At 40.0% G+C, this 22958-nt stretch overlaps 1 protein-coding gene across 5 annotated transcripts in view; it reads right to left on the bottom strand.

The window, feature by feature from the left end:
- The window catches only part of LOC105685253 (regulator of G-protein signaling 7), a 46155-nt gene that overhangs the window by 19016 nt on the left and 4181 nt on the right, over positions 1–22958 (bottom strand). For 3 of the 5 annotated variants that reach the window (XM_020851933.2, XM_020851932.2, XM_048652926.1), the window contains exon 1: positions 14202–14507. The exons of 1 other annotated variant lie outside the window; for it this stretch is intronic. In XM_020851933.2, coding sequence (XP_020707592.2) covers positions 14202–14289 — 88 coding nt within the window. In that variant the 5' untranslated portion in view covers positions 14290–14507. Of the gene's footprint in view, positions 1–14201; positions 14508–14531; positions 14626–22958 lie in introns of those variants that run through there. One more of the 5 variants, XM_048652931.1, reaches the window with a different exon arrangement.

Below are 22958 nucleotides of genomic sequence, written 5' to 3'. Positions count from 1 at the left end.
TATACATATATATGTATCGTACACGTATATACCTATACCATTCCCCGCCCGGGGAAAGGAGTCGCCTGAAGGAGGCATGCAGAGGCCACCCTCTCTTCCTGTTCTTCGTTTCGCGCGCGCCTTCTTCATCCTCTTCTTATTCTCATTTTTTCTTTATTCTTCTTTCAACCCCGAAGTTGGAAGAGACCACCGAGTCGGGGGTGGTCGCTTACACTTGGCGATATAATCCGACTTAGAACGAGCGTGAATAATTCAATAAATATATATATATATATATATACATATTATACATCATATTCAATACCCTATATCGCGCGATCCATTCTCGACTCGAACGAACTGGAATTCTACGAAGAAAACTGGAATGTGAAACCTATATATCGGAACGATTCCATATAAGTGTTCTGTACCGAAGGAATTTATACCAGTATGGACATTTCAACCGAAGTGGTACGCGCAAAATATATGTAGCCATATAGCTTCTGCACCACCCCATAGGAGATCCCCCGTACAAAATACTGCGTCGACGATTCAGACCTTGTGATATCACTTTAACCCGTGCTAACCAACCCCTTGTCAACGGTGCGATCGATTCGTTTTTTTTTTTTTTTTATCTTTCGTCATCTTATTTTTCCTTTTTTCATCTCTATTTTCATTTTTATTTACGATCAATTCACGTCTGGCGATGTGAAAATCATTCCGTACGTTGCATTATAGGTACGTGATATACACATATATATGACTGTGAACGCATACAGCATACGTAGGTTTTCCGTGCACCTGCTGTACGTGCATGAGAAACTCAGGTGATACTCACCGGCTGCAACGTCAACAGCGAGCATCGCAACGGTGCAAATTCGCAAATCGTTTTGATCATTATCCGACAGACGAAGTCATTACAGATAGAAATTGTACAGGAGAGACGGGCTGATAAATTTCCTTACGCAATTGCTATAGATTACAGAAAACTACCATACCTATGGTGGGTCATTTAATTAGCGATGTAACTGAACAGTGCGATTATGACTAACGAACTCATTGTCAGTTCCGCCGGCCGCGCGTAATCGCACATCCATCCGTGAATCCGTTTGGATTGAATTTCCTCATACATAAATCATATTTCATCATAACAAGATCAAATGAATGAAAACGCGGTTTTTTTTTCACAAAGGTCAAATTTCCGAAAAAAGTAAGAAAAAGGGGGTGGGTGTGAAAAGAATTTTTTTTTTTTTTTAACCGCAGCCGAAGTTTCAGAATTTTGTCCGTATTTGCCCGTAGAAGATATGAACGAAAAACTAAATAAATGAAACAAAGAAGTTTGAGAAATTTTTTTCAGAGGAACGACGGACGTATAATTATGATGATTAAAATTATTGTTTCTAAGTCACGTCGTGAAGCTGTGTGGGCAGGTTATTAGATCCAACTTTTTCCACGGAAGTCATTAGTATAACGAATGAACCGCACCGCGTTACTAAGCAATAAAAGACAAACGCGAGGTACGGAGGGTTGGTGGATTATTTTACTCAATCATTCGCGCTTCTCCCTCAACCAATTCCACACCTTGAAATCTTGGTTTATAACGAAGCCAGCGAAACCGCGTGACGGAATTGCGGATTTTCCTCTTTGTCCGAACGCCATCCACCACCACTTCGCGGAGTGAAGGACTTCCGCCCTCTCCCCCGCTGAACTATGACTTTCCAACTTCAACTGCAACTCTCGCTCTAACTGGATATCGTTGGAAATAGATCAAATACAACATAAAATCCTTTTTTTTTTTTTTGTTCTGCTCTTTTTGCATAAAATAAAAACCCGCACAGATTAATTCGAAAAAATGTACTTCCATATGAGGAAAGAAAAATAACTGCGAGATAATACAGCACAGTTTCTGAAGTTCTGTGAATGCATGTTTCGTATTCTTGTTTTTTCATCGTCAGATGCGGCCGTTGGCAAAAACTATATTTTTTTTCAATAAGGAATTATTAAAATCCCGCTGAGTATAACAAAACTTCAAATTACAAACGAAGCATCATAGGGGCGAAGAAAACGAAGAAAAGAAAAAACAACAACAAACAAAAAAAGCACACGTCGGGCGTGAAGAGGTGATTAGAGTAAATTTTAATCGCTCGTCGTTCTCGGCGTGATTGAGAGAATATAACCGAAGAGTCCTGTCAGACCCTTCTGGAGAATTAAAATATAATGAGTGGTGGGTGAGGAGTTTCTTTCAAAGATCAAAGTGTCCATCCGGGACATCAACGTACCCCTCGCGCCAAATATTTTCCAAGCTGTTTTAATCCCGGAGGGTTAAAGCCTGTGGGCACAAGGTTAGGTTGGGTACGAGTTGAAAGAGGTGGCATAAAGCTTTCCGCGCTCGTTTCAAGTGATCATCGGTATAGCCGGAGTTGCTGCGGAGACAGAATTTTCACGCTCTCTGCCGATACGCATAGTTATATGTATACAATGTATATACGTATATATATATATATATTTCTTTTTCCCCCTTTTCTTTCTTTCGCTGTTAATTGGAGAACTGCCCGTATTTGGGTTTTGCTCCAACACCCCGAATTAATCAGTGGCTCATATTTTTTCTTTGGGGGTGGGGAAGGAACGAAAAAAATTAAAAGAAAGAAAAAAAAGAAACAAGCGCGAAATGGGGAGCGAGACAAAACGAGAAACAATCCTTACTTTATCAATTAACGACGAATCAATTGGCTGATCAATTTTTGGGCAAACCGCTCTTCGTGCGGCAGGTTAGACTAGTTGAAAAGAAATTGAAGAAGGAGCCTCGGATAATAAGGGTTAATAATGACGAATAGAAAGTCATCCAGAGTTCGAAAAAGTTGATTTGATGAAAATCGACCGTATTATTTTGGAATGAGTTCCGCTACGTCGGCATAATGATGACTTAGTGTAAACCGCGGTACACCTGCGCTTTTATCCTCTGTCTCGTCGGATTTAATAATTTTCACTTGCACGGAACTAAGTAGGTATAGCTCGCGGCATAAACTTCACACCGCAAGAGTTTCGGTATTTTGATAACCGTATAGTTTTGATTGATGACTGTAACAGCTTTTGCATGAAAATTCAACCACATCGTATAGAACTTTGATGTATCGCGGTACGGTCGCGATATAAAATCAACCGGATGTGAACATTTTTCTTTAACAACAAGGCGTGAAGTTTTCGGAAAAAAAAACAACAACTTTCATTTCCGAAAATTTACGGAGGGTGAAACCTTTTCGAAACCACACTGCATACCGTGATACAAAGATGCAAGTTTTCCACACGCACATGGTGACAATTTTATCGAAGATTTCGAGCGCTCGTTTGAATTCGGAATTTTTCTACCCCGCGTGGGCCTTCGACCTCCTCTCCACCGGTAATCACTACAAGCGATCATTCGACGAACTTTCGAATCAGACGTATATGCCGAATGCTAACGATTTGCTCCCCCCGATATATATCCTCCTCCTCGTCTAGCAAACCGTACATCCCGTTCTTATATATTTGGAAACGCGGGGGATATTTCGGTTCGGAGCGATACGCGCGTCGAGCGATTCGTTGATCCGATATTAGCCCTATCTGTCTGGCCACGGTCGGCCACCGTAGCATACCGCGCCACGCCGTGCGGTCGGTGGTCAGCGTGGTCGGTAGGCATTAACGTAGTACACGTACGTTATGTACCACCGGGGGTATATACATAGGTATACACACTTGCGTACACGCGTGTACGTACACAGGAACCCACAAGCAGAGGATTCGGATTCCCAACGTTGTTTGCGCTTATACGACGAAAGGGACACGGGGGAGAGAAGGGACCTTCCCGGAGCACAAGTGGGCGGCAGCAGGGAAAGACCAGCGCGGATGGCGCGAGGGATGAGGACGACGAAGAGTATTGATTACCGGCGGCTCACTACGTTCGCATAGGTATATACAGGTATTACCACATGTACATACCCAAACGTGGCATGTACACGTATAACATATATACATTATATATACATGTATGTATATATGTATTCGTACGTGTAAATACACAGGTGTATGTGTATCAACGTGCCCTCTCGCACACCGCACAGTGTTCCAGCAGAAACTCCCGCCTATCGCGGTATTAACCTGACAACTGGTAAACGAAGAACTCACCCTTGTTTCTCCCCAACATTTTCTTTCTCCTTTTTATCGTCCCGTCGATTTCATTACGTGTGTACTACGCGCTATACTATATACCGAGACCTGTCCAATTGTACCGTGCAGTGTACCACGTGCACTTCTTATCGGACGGTGACGAATCGCACAGAGGATTCCATCGGCTGGAGGAACATCGTTACACTTGCGGCGTTCGACGACGAGACGATCGGGCAACATTTTTTCTCCCATCGAATAGACGAATTAACGATGTATGAGACACGTTGCGTGGTATTCCAAATGTCGTCGCGGAACGCCGAACCGGATGTCCGCGAATAAAAGGGGGTTGTTTCACGGTTTTACCGATTCCTCCGTTCCCGCGGAACACGCACGGTAGTTGGAAATAGATCGTTTCCTAGACCGTCACGTAGCGTGCGCTATGCATGCGTCGCGCTTCGCTCATCGTCCGTCGTAAAACCTCCTCGGACTTATCGTTGTATCGTCGCAGAGATGTACATAGGTACTTTTACCAGGATTTCGCTCGAATGGATTATAGGAGGAACGTTGAACGTCGGAGTGGTAAATTTTGTTTAATTTCGACCGTCGACGCTCCGATGATAATTGACGCTTGCGTTACGGAAGGATAACAAAATCCTCGCTAAAGTTATCATTCGAGGTGAAGTATATAAATATACATACATATATGTAATCGCAGAAGGGGATCTCGAGCGACTTCTTCTTTTGAATAAAATTAGTTTTCAAAAATTTTCAACAAGTTGAAGAAACTCTCTCTCTCTCTCTCTCTCTCTCTCTCTCTCTCTCTCTCTCTCTCTCTCTCTCTCTCTCTCTCTCTCTCTCTCTCTCTCTCTCTCTCTCTCTCATCTCTCTCTCTCTCTCTCTCTCTCTCTCTCTCTCTCGTAACTCACCGTTGTATCGATTTTCTCGGAGTGAAAACTAAACGAAATTGGAAATTCTTAATTTTTCAAATCTCGAGAAAAAAGAATGACGAATCACGAATTCATGACGAATTTGCTTTCCCACTTACTCGTTATTATACTTTGTACACTCCCACAGTTACCGTTAGTATTAGTAAATGGAGTGGTTGGGTTAAATTGGTCCGCCTTGTACCCACTTGTGTTTTATGAATCGCGGGGATTGCCACTCGTTTCCTTTGTATAGTAAGTAGGTACGATATACGCAGCGAGGTAATGGATCCCGCCGCGTCGTGGATCATCGTCGCGCGGATCATCAACCCGCGATGAAAACCCGGGCCGACGGTCTCACTTGTCGGGGCTATGGCTTTGAATATCAGCGGCACCGGAATATAACAGGGGAAAAAAAAAAAAAAAAAAAAAAAAAAAAGGAAAGTAAACGGCGCGCTTACCTGAAACAGAAAAAAGAACGCCGAGGTCAAAAAGACAGGTCCTCTGCAATTTTTACCGCTCGTTAAACAAAAAATTTCTGGTTTTTCGCAACGGTAGAGAGCGCACTAGAAATGAAGAGAAAGTTGCAGGAAATCCCGAAACTTGCATGGACGCTGAATTCGTACATGATTTTGAATAATGCGAGAACGTTCGTAAATATTTTGTGATCGATATTTTATGGTTTTAATACGGTTGGCGGAGTGCATTGCGAACATGAAAAACTCGCTGCTCCGTGGGAACTATATTGTTCGCTTACCTAAATCAACCAAACTGCTGCTAGACGTGATATACTACGTCTAGCGGTAATCCCGAAATATAAATCGGAGAAAAAAGAAGAGGTAGGCGGGAAGAAAGATGAAAAAGTATCTCTGCGATATATACTCTCTCGTAAATATACATAAGATCGGAAATAAACGTGGCGAAAATCGAAAGGTTACAACAAAACGGAATCAATCAATCGGATATCGATATACGTACAAAATGTTTTGGCCCCATGCACCATTTACCGTTTTCCGGTAGCTATTATATACATGTATATGTATATGCGCAAGTTAACTATTTTATATATACGTTATGTGCCCTTTTATCACTCGCGTATATACATCGCATGTATGTAGGTAAGTAATATACAACACATTACTTCTTGGTTTTCCATATGAGGTATGGAAAAAAATGTTCAAATAGACGGGCGTTTATATTTCATACTTCCGAGGTCTGCTCAACGGGATTGTACAGATACAACGTGGGTATGTGTATAGTATAGTATTCTGCCCTTTCCGAATACGTTCGAGGCGTCAACGGACCATTTGACGTCGGAATGTACGGCGGCACAGCCGCCAAATACGGGTAATAAAAAAGCGACGAGTTCCCATTCAGGTCCCAGGGGTGCAGGTTAGGAACAAATACGCTTGTAACCACCACTACACGTACGAGCCAAGGAATGGCAGAGTTCCGCCATAGTTTTTATCTCTCTCTTCTACGCGGGGCTGGGCATGTATAACGTACGATAATAATGCTAATAAGCGATAGAAATATATGTATACATTCTAACGGGGGTTCCGCACATCCAGAAACGGCTATATGAAAAATCCACTTATTTCGTGCTGAAAGAAGGCGCGAAATTAGGAGAGGAAAAAAAAATAAACGTACAATGACACTACCGCGCGAAGTTGACCCTGTGCTCATCTGCGTCGTATACAAGAGGTCTGTTCGTTAAGGTCATATAAATACGAGGTGCGACTCGATTCGCTCAACGAATAGCGCAGACGTTATCCGTAGATGGAAAAGATTCGGAATCAGTGTCACAGTCGAATGAGCCGATGCCGTAGAACTTGAATGTACCTTTAAACGGATTCGCCGTGCCCATTGATTCGCCCACGGTTCGGAGACGGATGATTTCAACGGTACGCTCATTAGGAGGGTATCCGGTATCATGAAAGAATTGCACGTCTTTGCTCTCTGTGGATTCACATCGCACGCTCATTACCGTCATACGACGCTGCTGTGCAACGAAGGTAATGGCTTCTTCTCCCGTTCGCCTCTGTTCCTTGATAGAAGATTCCTTTATTTTTCGTCACTGCAACCTGACGCAACAGCGGCGATTTTCGCGTGAAAATTAGAAGATCGCAACGCGCCCTCAATAATTCGAGAGTGAAATGTTTGCGTATTTTTTTTATAACAAGCCCGTGATTCTTTAACCTTGAGATTAGAAGGACCCCTTCGAGATGTCGATAGATCGAAAAGGTCCGGTAGAAATAGACTTCGAAAATTATTTGGGTCAGGTTAGATATCGTGCTTGAAAAGAGAAGAAGAAGAAAAAAAAAAAACTTCAATCTTCTGCAATCAAAGTGTATATTCGAAGAGAACCTTTCGCAGAAATTATTCATCGTATAGAATATGAGTTTCGTTTCTTTGACATTTATCCAAAGATTGCAAGAACCATTTTTAGATGAGAAATGTTTTTTTTTCTCTGCTTTAACATAAATTTTAGCTCCAGTGACTCGGGGAAAATGTTGGGCAACGTTTAAAAAGTAATTCGGTAGAAAATGTCCGTTTTTATTTTTTTGTTTTTCATTGGCGCGTATTATCCTCGTCTAAATTTGACCCCGTTGAGGAACCGGCTCGTAAATATTCTTTGGGTGGGTCACGTCAACGTTTCACAGAGGTTTGTAACGAGCGGCAATATACACATCAGCTGTGAATTCGCGTTATGCATACACTAAGCCCCGGCAAGTGCTTGATCAGCGAGTGGTATTCGATGGTTTATCCCACATACATGTATATCGCGCGCGGCGACGATCAAAAGCTTTTGACAAATGTGTTGTCGGATTACATTTTGTTTTTTCGAACAAAAAGACCCGTCGAAATAACAGCGATTAAATTGACGATCCCTCGTTACGCGCACTCGGCAGACATCAGACGAAACGAGGAACTTGTTAAAACAACAGAGCGAGCTCCACTCGCTAATGAAAGATGTTTCTCGCCGAATCAACGAGTCGTTGAAACGTGTCGATTCGAGATCGTATTTCGCTGCGAGTTACGCGATCTCAAATCAATTGAGATTCGGTATCCCGTTTGTGTTCAGAATTATGTAACTCGTTGAGGAAAAACAAATAGCGGAGCGAAGTTTCCGTCGATCGACGTATCGCAAAGAAACGTGCGAGAGGAAATTGTAGCGGCAAGACGCACGTATACCTGTGCGTGCGTGGGACTCGCAGCAGATTTTTTAAATTGCGAAACGAAAGTTTTTTATCACGCGATAATCGTGACATAGATACCGTACCGGAGTCCGATGCACAGACAGAGTCCCCGGAGGCGTTCGGAACGTAACATCGGAATATAAAAACGTTTGCGGGTACTCCGAATGCTACGCGAAAATGTTCATTCGTCGGAAAGAAACCAACCAACCTAGCGTTACATTTCGCTGCACAGATACGCGAAAATAAAATACGTCTGCCGCCGAACCTCGTAAAAGATCAGACGTGACTTCTCTTGTCACACGCTTACACCGAACATCTCTGAATAAATAAATTTTTGACAAGTTGTCATCTGGTTACAGGTATACATATAGCTGCCACAGGACCTATAACTCCTCGACGATGAAGAAGAACGTTGAACCGAACGCTTTACCGCCGAAGAACATTTTCACGAATGAATAAAAATTATGCGAAATCTCAATATTTCAAAAACATGTTCTCCATAGTCACGTCGCAAATCTGGAAGCCCTCCAATGCGCAAACCATCGACTGAGGTAATATCGGGACATTTTCCCGACGATGACCTGTTGAGTCCAACGCGACCGTTTTCGCGTTGGACTCGATTCACACGTCGAAGCGAGTGCGCGTCGAAAGTTTTAGCCGCTGGAAATCCGTTTGAAAAAATCCATGCGGTGTAACGTCCGCGAAGGCACCGCGCTGCGCTCGACTCGGGTCATCGTGTGAAGAACAGCCGATATTCGTTGTATATTTCAACGGTTGAACGTTCCGCGGGGGTTACAGCGATCCATGAAGGGTTGCGGGAACTATATAATGGACTCCGCGAGTCTCGATTTAACTTGCAGATCGATATCAGGCGAACGAACGAAACACACGTCCGTACACCAGTCAGTGTTCGGTTGCTGACAAAACAGGGGGATTAAATTGAACCGGAAATCGGGCGGACGTTAGAGCGCATTTCAAGCCCCCGAATATCGGCAGTCTCCACTACAGATGACGGAAGACGTTGAGAGAGCAAAGGATATTCGAGTCCTCGGTTGTCATGGTTATGTACACCGGAACTCGGTTCGCGAAAATAATCCTGTGGGAACCTTGGCGAGTTGTAGGGAGTTCGAGGAAATTGCGGGGGCTGCATAACGACGCTTTTTCATGGCGTTGCAGGGGGATGATCTGGGTAAATGTCACGTTCGTAGACAGTGGGGGCAAATTCCCAACACGTCTTTGCCGAGAGGAAGAGTTCGACAATCGGCGTTCTTCGGCCCTCGATTCTCCGAACGGGTTTATGCAACGACAGCGACGCAGAGAATAACGAAAATCCGGGGGCGGAACGGTCGAGCCCGCTATTAATTGATTCTCGGAAGTCAGAAAATCGTCGGTATAACTCTAATCCGGATTTTCCATCAATCGAATGAAACCTCTTTTGTTGCATCAGGACGGATGGGTTTTAATCGTTACACCGCGTAAGCCACATTTGATTCGTCGTGATTTGAACTCGGCAAAATCGCGATTGGCCATATTCATAGGCAGGTAATTTAGCTCGGGGGGTGAGAAAAATCCGTACGGTTCAAAACCATTCGATTATAATGCCCGCACGAATACCGCGAATGATTAATAGCCGAAAATTTCCAGCCGACTGGAATGTATATGGTAAAATAACCGCGCTCCGAAATTCGCTATCGCAAATTGGTGATTTAGCTGTCGATCCTCGTTTACGTCATGCACGGGGTGTAGCGATACACCGAATTTACAATCCCCTGCATAAAAGGGCCGGGCCGGAGGTTTATAAGTATTTCCTAAGCTTTGGCTGCATGGATAAAAAATACGGAATACGCGTATTAAATAATGGGCTATACGGGGCTGAAAATATTCAGAAAATATCCGCAGCTCCGTAGTGTCCTTACGGACGAGGTGAAATTCCCTTCGCAAGGGGGGTAAGGGAAATTCATATACTTGAATAAAACGTCGCGATATAAATTCTACCTCGGATAAAAATTCAACGTTCTAATTCACTCCGTGTCACACGTACGTATCGGATTCGAGGATCGTGCTCGGAAATGCCTCGGTTATCCGAGGATGAGAAAAAAAAAACAAACAACAAATATTTCAAAAAAATGTTCCAATATTTCGATCAATTCTAACTCTTGCGAGTGAGGAAAACCCTTCCCTAGTAGGTATTACGTACGTTCGGTCCGACCGTAGGTGTCGGTGATTTACCGCGATAAAATAGGTCGGCAAGGACGCGCCACGTGTAAACTGAAACGTGCAAACATTCGCGGAGGACTTCTTCCCACGTAAATTTCTGTATCTGTATAGGTATAGGTATACATACGTACGTACACCGTACGTGGGGTGTACTGGTACATATATAATATAAGATGCCAACAGAAATTCCTCCCTATCTCGGCGATATGAACATTCTACCCCCTGGTTGCTTGCATTACATTCAACCCCCGCACGCATCGTATGGGACGTGATAAAATGTCAGCCCCTTGGATGGTTCGTTATCTGCACCCTTGATTTCCCACCATGCCCGGGGAAGATAACCCTCAAGGATGGAACCCCCCCCCCGGTGTGTGGGCGGTGGGCGTACACCGGGTGGTACGTTTCGATGTGAATAGGTTCGTAATTAAACGCACACTTTTTTTGTCATTCACCCTTGCGATGCACGACGCGATCGATCGTGCGGAAAGGCGCAGCAGTTGGCCTACGGTCTGTTTTCACGTCCGTCCTCTAGACAATTAAGGTGTATGCAAGGAGAGTAAAAACGAATCAATTAACCGCAAAGACCGATCGATTACTCTTCTCTTTACGCATCGTAGCTCGATTACTTTTCTCTCGTCTTTTCAATTTCACCATCTAATTTCTCGCCCGCAATCACCCAATTTTCGAGGACGGTATGACGCGGTAATATGTATATAGTATGTAAGATAGGTAAGATGTCCGGTAAAGTTTCATTAGCGGATGAACTAACGAAGAGTTACAGTTTTACGATGTGCGGAACGGTGAATTTACAGTAGCGAAACTCGAGCCGCAGTTACACGGAAAACAAGCGGGCAGCGACGACCACGAGTTAAAGGCATCGACTTCACCTCAGGTATACTACCGGGGGCACTCGCGAGACCCGATAACTTGACCGGTTGAAAAATAAAAATCCCAAGAATTTATACATCTCACATTTTTACGAGGAGGATCGCTCCGTTTTCTGATAAATTTTATATTTTCCAAATCTTCCAACCAGAAGCGGATCGTAACGAGCCGAATCATATCTCAAGTTGAAAAACGCGATGCGCTCTACAAAATTCTGTGGATTAGTTTTTTTTTTTTTTTTTTTTTTTTTTTTTGTCAATTTGGTAATCCTATTAAATCTCACGTAACGCAGGTATAATAGGAATGGGGAATGCGTCGCACTTATATCGGTAGATTGCATGATAATAGGAGTTATGTTGCACCACCTGAATAAATCTGTCGTCGATTTTATACGCCTAGTTAACCAATTCGTCAATCCGTCGGATTATTTCGACGCGTAATCCGAAACCCCTTCAGAAAACAATATAAAAACGTCCAATTGTATTTGAATGAGAGAGAATGGGGTTGCGCTTCGCGTGCGCGGCTACTGACACCGATAAAAGTTAATATACAATAATGAAAAATCGCTAATTCGGCGCACTACGCGTATACGAAATGCGATGTAATACACACGTGTACGCGCGTAGGTGTAGCTCGAGTGGGTTTCAAAGGGAAATAGTATAATATCGCATGTGGATTTCGTTGAAAAATTTCTATCGCATTCAATTACCGTTCTCAATTCCGCTACGATTCCGCATACGGGACATTCCACGTCGAACGGGCCGTTTGTTCGAAAACACAACTGAAAATCGAGATAAATCCAAGGGAATAGTTACCTCTGGATTTTTTCGATTTTTCGGCCAAAAATGAAGTATTTTTAAAACGATTGAAAAGACACTTTCTGGACGTATAATGTACCCCAGGCACACGAACCGTCGGTCAAATTTCCACTGTTTGGAACGACAACTCGATCAATTTTGTAGATAGATTCATTTGGTTTTCAGATTAAAATACTTGAGAAAACTATACAAAAAACGACAAAAAAATTTTGGAACTTCGCAATTTCTACCATAAATTGTATAGTTTTTGGAAATTTTGATTTTTGGCGTCCGTAAGCGGCTTCCGAGACCCTTCGAAATGTCGAAAATGTTTCATCGGGTTGAAAAACTATTTTGAAAAAAGTGGTTGTTTTGACGTGGAATGCCGTCAATCTATGAGGTGGAATGTAGCGCTTTGGCATTATGTTATTTCGAAAGCTGAACGAACGCACGAGTGACACGTAAGCTGTAATATCGTACACGGTGGTGCGTTATCGATGTCGTCAAGTATTTGAGAAGTATTTAATGTGGGCTGATAGTACTTCAGAGTCGATTAACCACCCGGTAAAAAGAGATCATTATCCACGATTATCCACGATAAGTTACACACCCATACCGCGGCAGCTGCTTAACTTTCATTCGGAAAAATTGTTTTTACTTTTTTACTTCAGTGGTCATAATTAATCGCGATCAGATATGACGTACGTACGTACTTGACTACTCGTCGAGAGTTGCACAGATTTATTATAACCTCGGTAGAATGGATTAAAGTGCACGTTAGAAGAAAACTCTGATACAGATTCTTGCGATTATGTAATAATTAAAACTCTTCGTAAGAAAAACCAGGAAAAAATCGCACGTTATATCTTCAAACATTATGCAATCGGATTCAATTGAATTGGATTAAGATAATCCTAATTATCTGGGGAACAAAGTTCTTTTCTTTCCTTCCTTGTTATTCAGGTCCTCGAGAAGTGATATATCGCGACGCATAAAGATTCTCCATATATTTGTACGATACATTTATCCGCACCAACGTGAAAAATTCGTATGTAACATGAGCGCTTCAAATTGTTTTCGTTTATAATATGGACTGCAGCCCAAATCTGAGAGCATATAATTTCATGCGGATATATTCCCCCCAAACAGATAATGGTATCGGAAATTCGGTTGGGTAAAGACGACGCGACGGATGCCCTTCTATTTCACTAATCAGAAATTCAACTGTCAATATTTGCGAACAAGTGACTCGAGCTCTAACAAAGCCGAACGCCTGCTGTTGGTAATATTTGTACATCATATTATATACCAATTACCCCGGTTGATCAATAATTCATTATCATTATTAATTATCGTTGTATTACGTGAGAGTCTGGTGTCTGAAACAACAGCAACAGCCCCGCTCGCATTAAATTTGATGTGCAGATGTATAATTTTCTATTTTTCATTTCCCGCGCCTCACCGTCTTCGCGAAATAGCCGCGTACATCCATTTAACGAACAAGGTCACCTTAATTTCGATCTTGAAAATATGCGCGTTTCACAATCAGATTTCCTTTCGCCTCTGCCCACGTAAACGTAGTTTTCCTTCGCAGCTGAGGTTTAAGGTTAACGAAATGTTTATAATCCCGTGTAGTCGCTATACATAAATCGTGTTAAACTTCTGGCTGTTGCACCAACGTCAGAAACGAGCATCATAGAGTACGCGGGTGGATTACAATTCCACGGCACGTTGATGCACGACTTCGCTAAAAGTTAATTGCTAAAGTTGTACCGTACCATTCGCGTTCCCTTTAACCGCCGCAACGATGTTGCTTTGCATAAATAAATGTCTCTCGACTAAAACGCCGATTAAACCCTCTGATTAAAATTTAGAACAGGGGCGTAGATACACCCCACGTTATCCCGCACCCGCGCTTCAAAGCAGAAAATAAACGAAAAAAATCTTCTCTCTCTCTCTTTTTTTTTTATTTTTATTTTTTTTTATTTTTTTTATTTTTCAAATTCACAATTTACAATATTTCGGCTCGGAGCTGAAGCGGAGGCAGCAAAACTCACCGTAAATTTTCCGAACGTTCGAACTTCTGTAGACCATCCGGATGGCGTCTGATTTATCGTAATCGTATTCGTCGTCATGATTTATCATTATTGTATCACACTACGTTGACATTAGTATAAACGACACGGCTGTATTGTACGTACGTACGTATAGTGAAGCGAATTGCACTGCGACCGGTAATTTTTTTCGACTAAACTTTTCTTCGTTTATTTTGCTGCACCGTGGCACGTGTTGTAATATTGTATAATATTGCTCGTAGGTCCGAGCAACATCGTTCACTGGCAACGACGTTTTACGTTCTGCAATTTATACATATATGTAATACATACCATAAATAAATTGCGTACACCAAAGCAGCGGTTTAATGAACGCAAGGAATACCGCGACGATAACGTTACACGTTCGCATGCCACGTACGTTTTATATACACGTACGTTGAAGTGTCCGTATAGCCGCAGAAAAAATCAAGATAATGTTATAAAAAAATTTCTGCAAAGAGCGGAAATGACCCGTTCGATATGTACGAGCACGTGGTCTCTTTGTCGACGGAGACGAAGAACTCGTATACCTCTGAGAATCGCACGGCATGCATATCGAGTTACTAATGCCTAAAGGGCGTGTGAAATTTGTTGGTTTTTTTTTTTTTTCCCCCTCCAATCGACTCAAATGTAAGAGTGAAATATATAAATCTGTATAAAAAATTAGTAAAATCGAAAAATTAACAATTTTTTGAATCTATTCGTTTCTAAAATGTTTCAGTTTCACGGCGGATTGATCAGAAAAAATACAAGAATTTTGAAAATTAGATATTTCGAATAGTTTTTCTAACTTTTAAATGATAAACAGTCGTATTTTTGATATTTTATTTTATCGAAATTGTGATGCTCTAATTTTTGAAAAGTTTAAAAGTATTTTTCATCGTAAAGTACGTGCATGAAAAATAGAGTAATTTAAGAGAAGAAATTTCTCAATTAATTATGAGCGAAAATACGGTGGACCCCAGTTCCAAACATTGACCAAAAAAAAATGGAGTTGAGTCACCGGAAATTACGTCGCAACGGCTGGGTTATCAATATTTTTCAACGAAAATTTCGGAGAATGTTTATTAAATACGTATCTCGAATTTGATGAAAAGTTCGAATGAATAATTTCTCTTTTTTACGCAAAAAATAATTGTTGGAGAGTATTTCATAATTTTTTTCGCGTCCATGTAGCCTGACTCGAATCGAGTACGACATTGAGAACGCGTATCCCGATCGTCAGTCACGCCGAGAGCAGATGTCGCGCATCTTGAGTGCTCGAACGTATGGGTGGGCATAGGAATACAACGTATAACAGGAAGAATGCTACACAGCTCGGCATTCGTCAAAAAGTTCAAACTTTTTCATTGTCCCGAGTAAGTATGAGAAATGATCCGCTCCCCAACCTGACCTGTGTATAACGCCGTTGTGCAAGTGAATAGGAACTCGCTTTGCAACGTATTCGCATGAATGATAATTCCAGGGCCGAAAACACGAAGGGATTGGACCCGAAGTGATTCTTTTGACTCTGAGAAAAATTTTCTATCGTGAAAAACTACCGAGTAAAATGAAAAACGTAATGGATATTTCGAATCCGTGTTATGGATTCTATGAATGCGAATGAAAGTTTTCAGAAAATACCTACATCGGATAAAACGTCACGAATTATTGTAGATATAAAATTTTAAGTCTGTCGCAACCGTAGCGCAATATCGCGAGATGCACGGAATGTACCCGACGTCGCTCATTAGGCGTTGTCGTGTGTACGTATAGTACAATGTTGAACCAACTCACTAATTTTCTAGGTATTCGTAACTGTAATTAAAAGCTTCCACTTCCTAGTTACACGGAAAAAGGAGGCGTACCTACTACCCCGGCGGTATACATACATATAGATAGAACGCGAGCATCGTTACGTGCTCCGAGCGCAAGCTCGAATCCTACGTACATACAAAGCTTCTATATTTTTCAACTTTACAAAATTTTCCCGAGCCAACCATCGTCAAATTTCGCAATAGCTCTATTTTCGTATCTCACCAAACCACGACTTTTTCAACTCCATACGTATGGCACATAGCACATATGTATAATTCATGAATTTTGAGAATCTCGTATTTTTTCTTGTCTTCTTTTTTAATTAATCAAGAGCGTTGATTGAATCAAATAAAAAAAAAATAAAGAATAGAAGAAAAAAAAAAATGGAGACACAGCCTGACAATTTATTCTCTGCGGACAAGTTTTTGATATTTCTGTTACATAGAGTTTCTCACATTACATAGCTACTTTTTCGGGGGAAAGCCATTACATATTTTTAGGACCGAATCTGAACGCGGGTATAATAATAATAATAACAATGATGATAACAACGATAATGATAATAACAGTAATATACTTGATCGGCGGTGGATCGGTATATACTTACATAGAAAAGAGGAAAAGGTTGTTCGCCGTGTAGGTGTAAGTAGGTATACGCTTACACCGTCGAAAGCCCGCGGAAGTTTATTTGTAGTGATAAAAAGGGAAAATTTATCGTTCGACCCGCTGACAATTTTTACTCGAATACGTCGAAGCTTTTATACATATACCTATCAACCTACCGAGGTATGTATGTACGTGCGTAGCCCCACATAATCTCAAGAATCAACCACCTCCCCTATGCGTGTACGCCGCCGATCGGGTTTGCGAATTTTCAGCCAACTGGATGTGCGTAGTTACGATATTGTATAGCTTTTATACGAATATATATACATATATGTATATAGATATTACGGAAATTTGAAATAAATGTAATAAACGTAAAACGGGGTGATCGAGAAAAAGTGAGAAAGAGCGTATATTTTTGTTCCCCCTCTTAATTTCATATCCTTTGATATTACAATCGCGAAAAATCCATCTGTGTGGAAGGGTTGTATTTATACACAAGCCAGAAGTGCGGAAGGCCCATGCCCTATAAATGGAGGGTAATAATGACGAGAAGCTTCTCAGGGTTTTGCACGGCATATGAACAGCGGCTCTTTGAAACTCCGCCCTTCCGGGGCAACGAACAAGAGCGGCTCTACTAGAGGGTGGATTTTGACCAGGGTCAATGGAAGGCCTTGCCCTCGGCCTTAGTTCGGCTGATGGTCTTAGCTTTGCTGAGTTATGTGATATATTTATATAGTTGGTAACCGAGAAACGGCACGTGACGTGAAAGGAAGATCGCTGCGTTCCACGTTATAATATGTGAGAAATAAAAAACCAGAAGGACGTAACCCAATTTTTTTTCCTTTCTTTTTTTTCGCTCGAATGTCGCGTACATAGAATACATTGCAGCCGTATCGAAGCGGCGTAACCCACAAAATTAAACGTCGTGAAATTAATTTTTAAAATCCTACATATGTATACGGGCCATTCCACGTGAACCGGATCAGTCACCTCTCAGATATTTTTTTAATTTGGCATGTCGATTGTCCATGGGGAGTTAGATTTTTGTGCCAAAGGATTTTTGAATTAGTGCAAATTTCGATTTATTATGAACAATCAAAAAATTGAGAGGCGGTTTCTTTAAAAAATCATAACTTTGTCAAAAATCATGTTAGATTCAATTTTTTTTTAAATTTACGCGGATGAGGCTATAGATTTATGAAAAAAATAAATGGTGCCGAAAAAGTTTATTTATCATTTGTTTATTTGACAATGAGATTTTAAAGGATTTTTAAAACACTGACGGATAGCACCGAAAAATTAAAAAAAAATGCTGACATATACTTTGAACTATACTACAGCCTGTGAATTAATTTCAGAGATGCGTTCGGCTTGGTTTTCGAGTAAAAAATCATCGAAGTTGGCGGCGCGCATGAATTCGAGCTCGTCGACGCCTATGCGCGTGATGACGCGCGTCGAGCGACAGAGACCCTATCTACTCTCTACGGACGCTACTTGGTGTACGCTCGACCGCGGTATTCACGAGTCATTTTCGCGATGATAGACACCGTTAAAAAATCTGGAAAAAATTCCATAGCTTCCCCATAACACGGCAAAGCGATAGAGTAAGTTCCAGAGATGTGTTATTTCTCGTTTTCGAGATATAGGGACGCATTGGGACTCCGCGCTCGCTACTTGGTAGACACTCGGCGGCGCAAAAATCTAACTCCCCATGGACAATCGACATGCCAAATTAAAAAAATATCTGAGAGGTGACTGATCCGGTTCACGTGGAATGGCCCGTACACTATATACGAAATAAATCTACGCAATTCCTTGAGAGTTACGCCTCTCTAGCTTTCAGAATTAGACAGAAACATTATAAAGGGTTTACTGTGGACTGTGCTTACTTCTTGGTTGAAATTTACATATTTTTCCCCTTCTATATTATATCAATGCGTACATATATGTACGTACGTATATGTATGTATGCATATACACTAGGGTGTTAAAGAAAAAAAAAAAATTTTTTCTCCTTATGGTATCGAAAAGTTGAAAGTTAATTTAAAAACAAGAAGTTTGGCACCTATTGGAGCCCTTAATATTGATATTAAGGTTTGCCTCAATCCATTTGTAATTTTTCCATTTAAATAACACAGAAAATTTTTTTTTTTCATTTTTGAATTTTAATTACTTCGAAATGGCTCGTTTACGTAACATCCCAATGAGAGGTGTTATAGGAAATTTCACGCTCTACAAAAAACGTCTGAAGGTCAAAGTTCCTCTGAGCAACCGTTTCAAAGATATCTGCGATCAAAAGTAACATCAATCAAAAATTTCAAATATTTTCCAATAACATTGCAAAAAAAATCATACTTTATATTTATATTGTTATCTTTTGTATAATCAATTGAATTCTGTTAATCTGTGATTTTGAACTTTTTTTTGCTCATTTACTCCATACGTAATTTACAAAAAGCACAAATACATAAATATAAAAGTTAAAAATATCAAACAAATGATTTTTGGGTCTCTCTTATAAGAAATTTATTTTATTTTCTACCAAATACTAACAGATTTTATTAAATAATCAAATCTTTATAACAAAAAACAATATAAATATAAAGTATGATTTTTTTTCGCAATTTTATTGGAAAATATTTGAAATTTTTGATTGATATTACTTTTGATCGCAGATATCTTTGAAATGGTTGGTCAGAGGAACTTTGACCTTCAGACGTTTTTTGTAGAGCGTGAAATTTCATATAACACCTTCGATGGGGATGTTGCGTAAACAAGTCATTCCGAAGTAATTAAAATTCAAAAATGCAAAAAAAAATTTCCTGTGTTATTTAAATGGAAAAATTACAAATGGATTGAGGCAAACCTTAATATCAATATCAAGGGCTCCAATAGGCGCCAAAATTCTAGTTTTTAAATGTACTTTCAACTTTTCGACACCATCAAGAAACAAAAAAAATTTTTTTTTTTTTTAAACACCCTATTATACATTTACATGTATATTCGAAACAAATAAACTTTTATTGAATATGATTAAACGAATCTAAGTCTAACAATATGAAATAATTTTTTTCGTTCCTTCTATTTTTGCTTCATCTCTTTTTATCCATTCGAGAGAGGTAAAGAAGTCTTATATATATTCGTCGGAATAAATTTTCGTATATTTTTCATCGTTGTATATAAGGTTATACGACCTTATACGTATATATCATTATACGATGAAGTAAATTGCACTCGGGATCGGTGTAGGTATGTTTCAAGTGAATGAATTTCATACGAATCGAATAAATTTTACATTTCGGATGAACGACCTCCGAATAATATGTCAAGTATAGCCTCACTCGAACCTGAACAAGGTTTTTCCACGTACGTCTCGACCACCCCACCATTAGGTGAACTGAAAATTGGAAAATTTCGATGGAAATCTGTCGAAATTTTCAAATGACAGTGATTTCTTGATCTAACGATATGCGAATTCTTTGAACCACTTGTTAGCGACCTATCCCAAATTAAATGCGCACATCTCTTCTAATTGTCTCTCTATTTAATAAAAACAGTCTTGAGACAAATAATCATAATACTTTGAAACTATAATTATAATAATAACGAAAAAACAGAATCCATTGTTTTTTTTAACAGACAGATTCCATTGAAGTTATGAGAATTGTACCGCATTTTCGTTGGTGAACAGTTTTCAACAACCAATCAAAGTCAATCAAAATGTACTACAGCCATTGGGTAGAAATTTGGTTGTAATACCATAGTAATAAACAAAGAACAGAATGAAAAAATGAAAGTTTGTTAGAAATAAATTCATTCTACAACAAATTGCGAAGAAGCAAGTTCGTGTAACCTGCACACATCGGTATGAGCTGAAAAAGTAAGTCGATTTTAATTAATCGTTGAGATAATTCATCAATGTTGAGAAAAATGGATAGATGTCGACATAATGTGGTTATATTGCAGATGGAAAATATTAAACAGACGCTGACGGTCGAAGGAAATACAATTTTGAACAATCTATAAGTATGAAAATCTCATAAGAATGCAAATCTTGACGGATAAACATTTATATAAATCCGCATCATTATGAACGTTACCTGGTCCGATGGTGGAAATTTCGAAATAAATCAAATTTAGAAAATAAAATTACAGACGACTCATGGGATTTCATGCTATGCGAGCGGGCGGAAATCGTGGAAAAGAGAGAGGAAGAAAAAGAAACGGAGGTGAGAGTGAAGGAGAAGAAAGAAATAGAAGAAAAAGGAAAGGAAAAAAAGAGGAAGAGAAGGAAGAATAAAAAATATAAGAAACGAAGGAAAAAGGAAAGCAGAAAAATATAAAGAGAAGAAAAAATAAGAAATAAAAAAAAAAAATAATGTTCAGTTATAAATTATTAAAAAAGATAAATAAATGACAAAAATTAGCATGCAATAAAAATAATCAGAATTAAATTCATAACGGTTATGCGCTGCATTATTCACAATTTTATGAATAACATCTGAAAGATCAGTAATATTCAAAATTTGCCTTTTGATTGATCGATCTGAACTATGTGAACATGAAATGTTGCTTTAAATTTCGAAACTGACAGAGCAAACATAGGTTTGCTCTTGTATAAGAAATCTTATTAAAAAAGAAATAGAATTCATGACGACAAAGCGAGTGCGAAGCCCCTAGTTTTTAAAAATAACAACACAACACAATTTCTAGCCCATTGAAGTATTCGATTCGTCGCACAGTTGTTACAGAGTTCAGGAGTTCAATTATCTCAAAAAGGTACGTTTTAAAATTGAACCATATCGTTCAGTCATGCGTTAATACCACACTTTTTCGAGTATAATTCTTTGCGAATTGTACCCGTGCATAATACCCACACGTACCTACATACATTGTACGTATACTGCAGCGCGAATGGCTAGGTACTTTGAATTGTTAAATTTAATAACGTCCGGCCCGGGTGCTTCCGCGTACATCGTGCCGCACAGTGCATTACTTTTAAGTGTGGGATTCTCTGTATGCAAATGAGATGTGTTCTTGCATTCGAAGACGTCCGTAACGACACGGATCGACGATAAAAATATGATTCACAAGTAGATAAGATAACTGTGATACGAATATAAATATATTATTTCTACTGCACACGTTCCTCCGAGACCCAGAGGAATCCGTTCGAGATCTTCCTAGCTTTTTCTCCCTATAGTGCAGATTTATCGCCCTATATCTATGCAGGGTGGAGAATGACACTCGCCTCTGCCTCTCGACAGGTAAATGTCATGCAAATTGAGTGTAAGCAGGTGGGAAGAGTTACCAGCCCATGCTATACGCGTAGTCGGCGGACAATGACACTTGGTGTAACGAATCGTTAATCAATTTCACCCGTGCAGAGTCTTCAAAAATTCTAAACTTTATCTCGATAAAAGGTGTAATTTTTCATGTGATTGGCTTACAATTTTTTGGTATATTCAATGTTCGTGAGAAACCCGTTTTTCATCATTAAATTTATAAACACGTGAATCATCCGCATTCGCACCGTGCAAGGGCCATATTTTCTGCTCAGTTTTTGAACATCCGAGTCACCCCAAAAATGAAGAGAAAGAAATGAAACCTTATGTATAGAAAGGAAAATAAATATTCCAAGGTAGCTAACGATGTTCAAAATTTATTTTTTATGTAGCAAAAATTGAGAAAAAAAAAAAAAATTTTAATGCGTAAACTAATTTGTTTTATTTTTTTATCCAGCATCAATGACTGGATTTTTTTTTCTTTCAAGAAATCTCTTGGAAATAAATTTATGCTACACAAATTGACGTGTGATACTTTGATTTTCTTGGATTTGTGTCGAGAAAGATTCTCCGTAGTTTTCAGTGACTAAACACCAGAACGTAAGTCGGAAAACTCATCAATAAAAAAAACAAAGAGATGTAAATTCAGCGAGGCGTTGATATGGTCGCTCAACTTCTCGTTGTCAGTATAAGTCTATGTAAGTTCTTTGGACACGCTCTGGCGCATAGCTGCTCAGGGAAAACTGACTTCAACATCATGCAAGATTTAACCATGTAAAAGAGTGAATCCCCCTTCATTCTTGTACGTGTATGTTCGTCGTCTTTTCTTTCCCACGCATATTTTTCAGACTCGCAAATAATCGGCTGATTAGCGGCGTGTGCAACGACGATGCAATTACCCGTGCAAACAATAATTTTCATTTACAAAATTGAATGAAGGAAAAACGAGATGAATATAAATACGCAACATGTAGGTACGCCAATGGGTTTGGTATTGATTCTAATATCGGGTCCCACCCGCTGAATA

The sequence above is a fragment of the Athalia rosae genome, chromosome 1 (assembly GCF_917208135.1).
Source record: "Athalia rosae chromosome 1, iyAthRosa1.1, whole genome shotgun sequence".
Taxonomy (NCBI): domain Eukaryota; kingdom Metazoa; phylum Arthropoda; class Insecta; order Hymenoptera; family Athaliidae; genus Athalia; species Athalia rosae.
The sequence above is the reverse complement of the archived record's forward strand: the minus strand, read 5'-3'. Positions and strand labels throughout refer to the sequence as shown.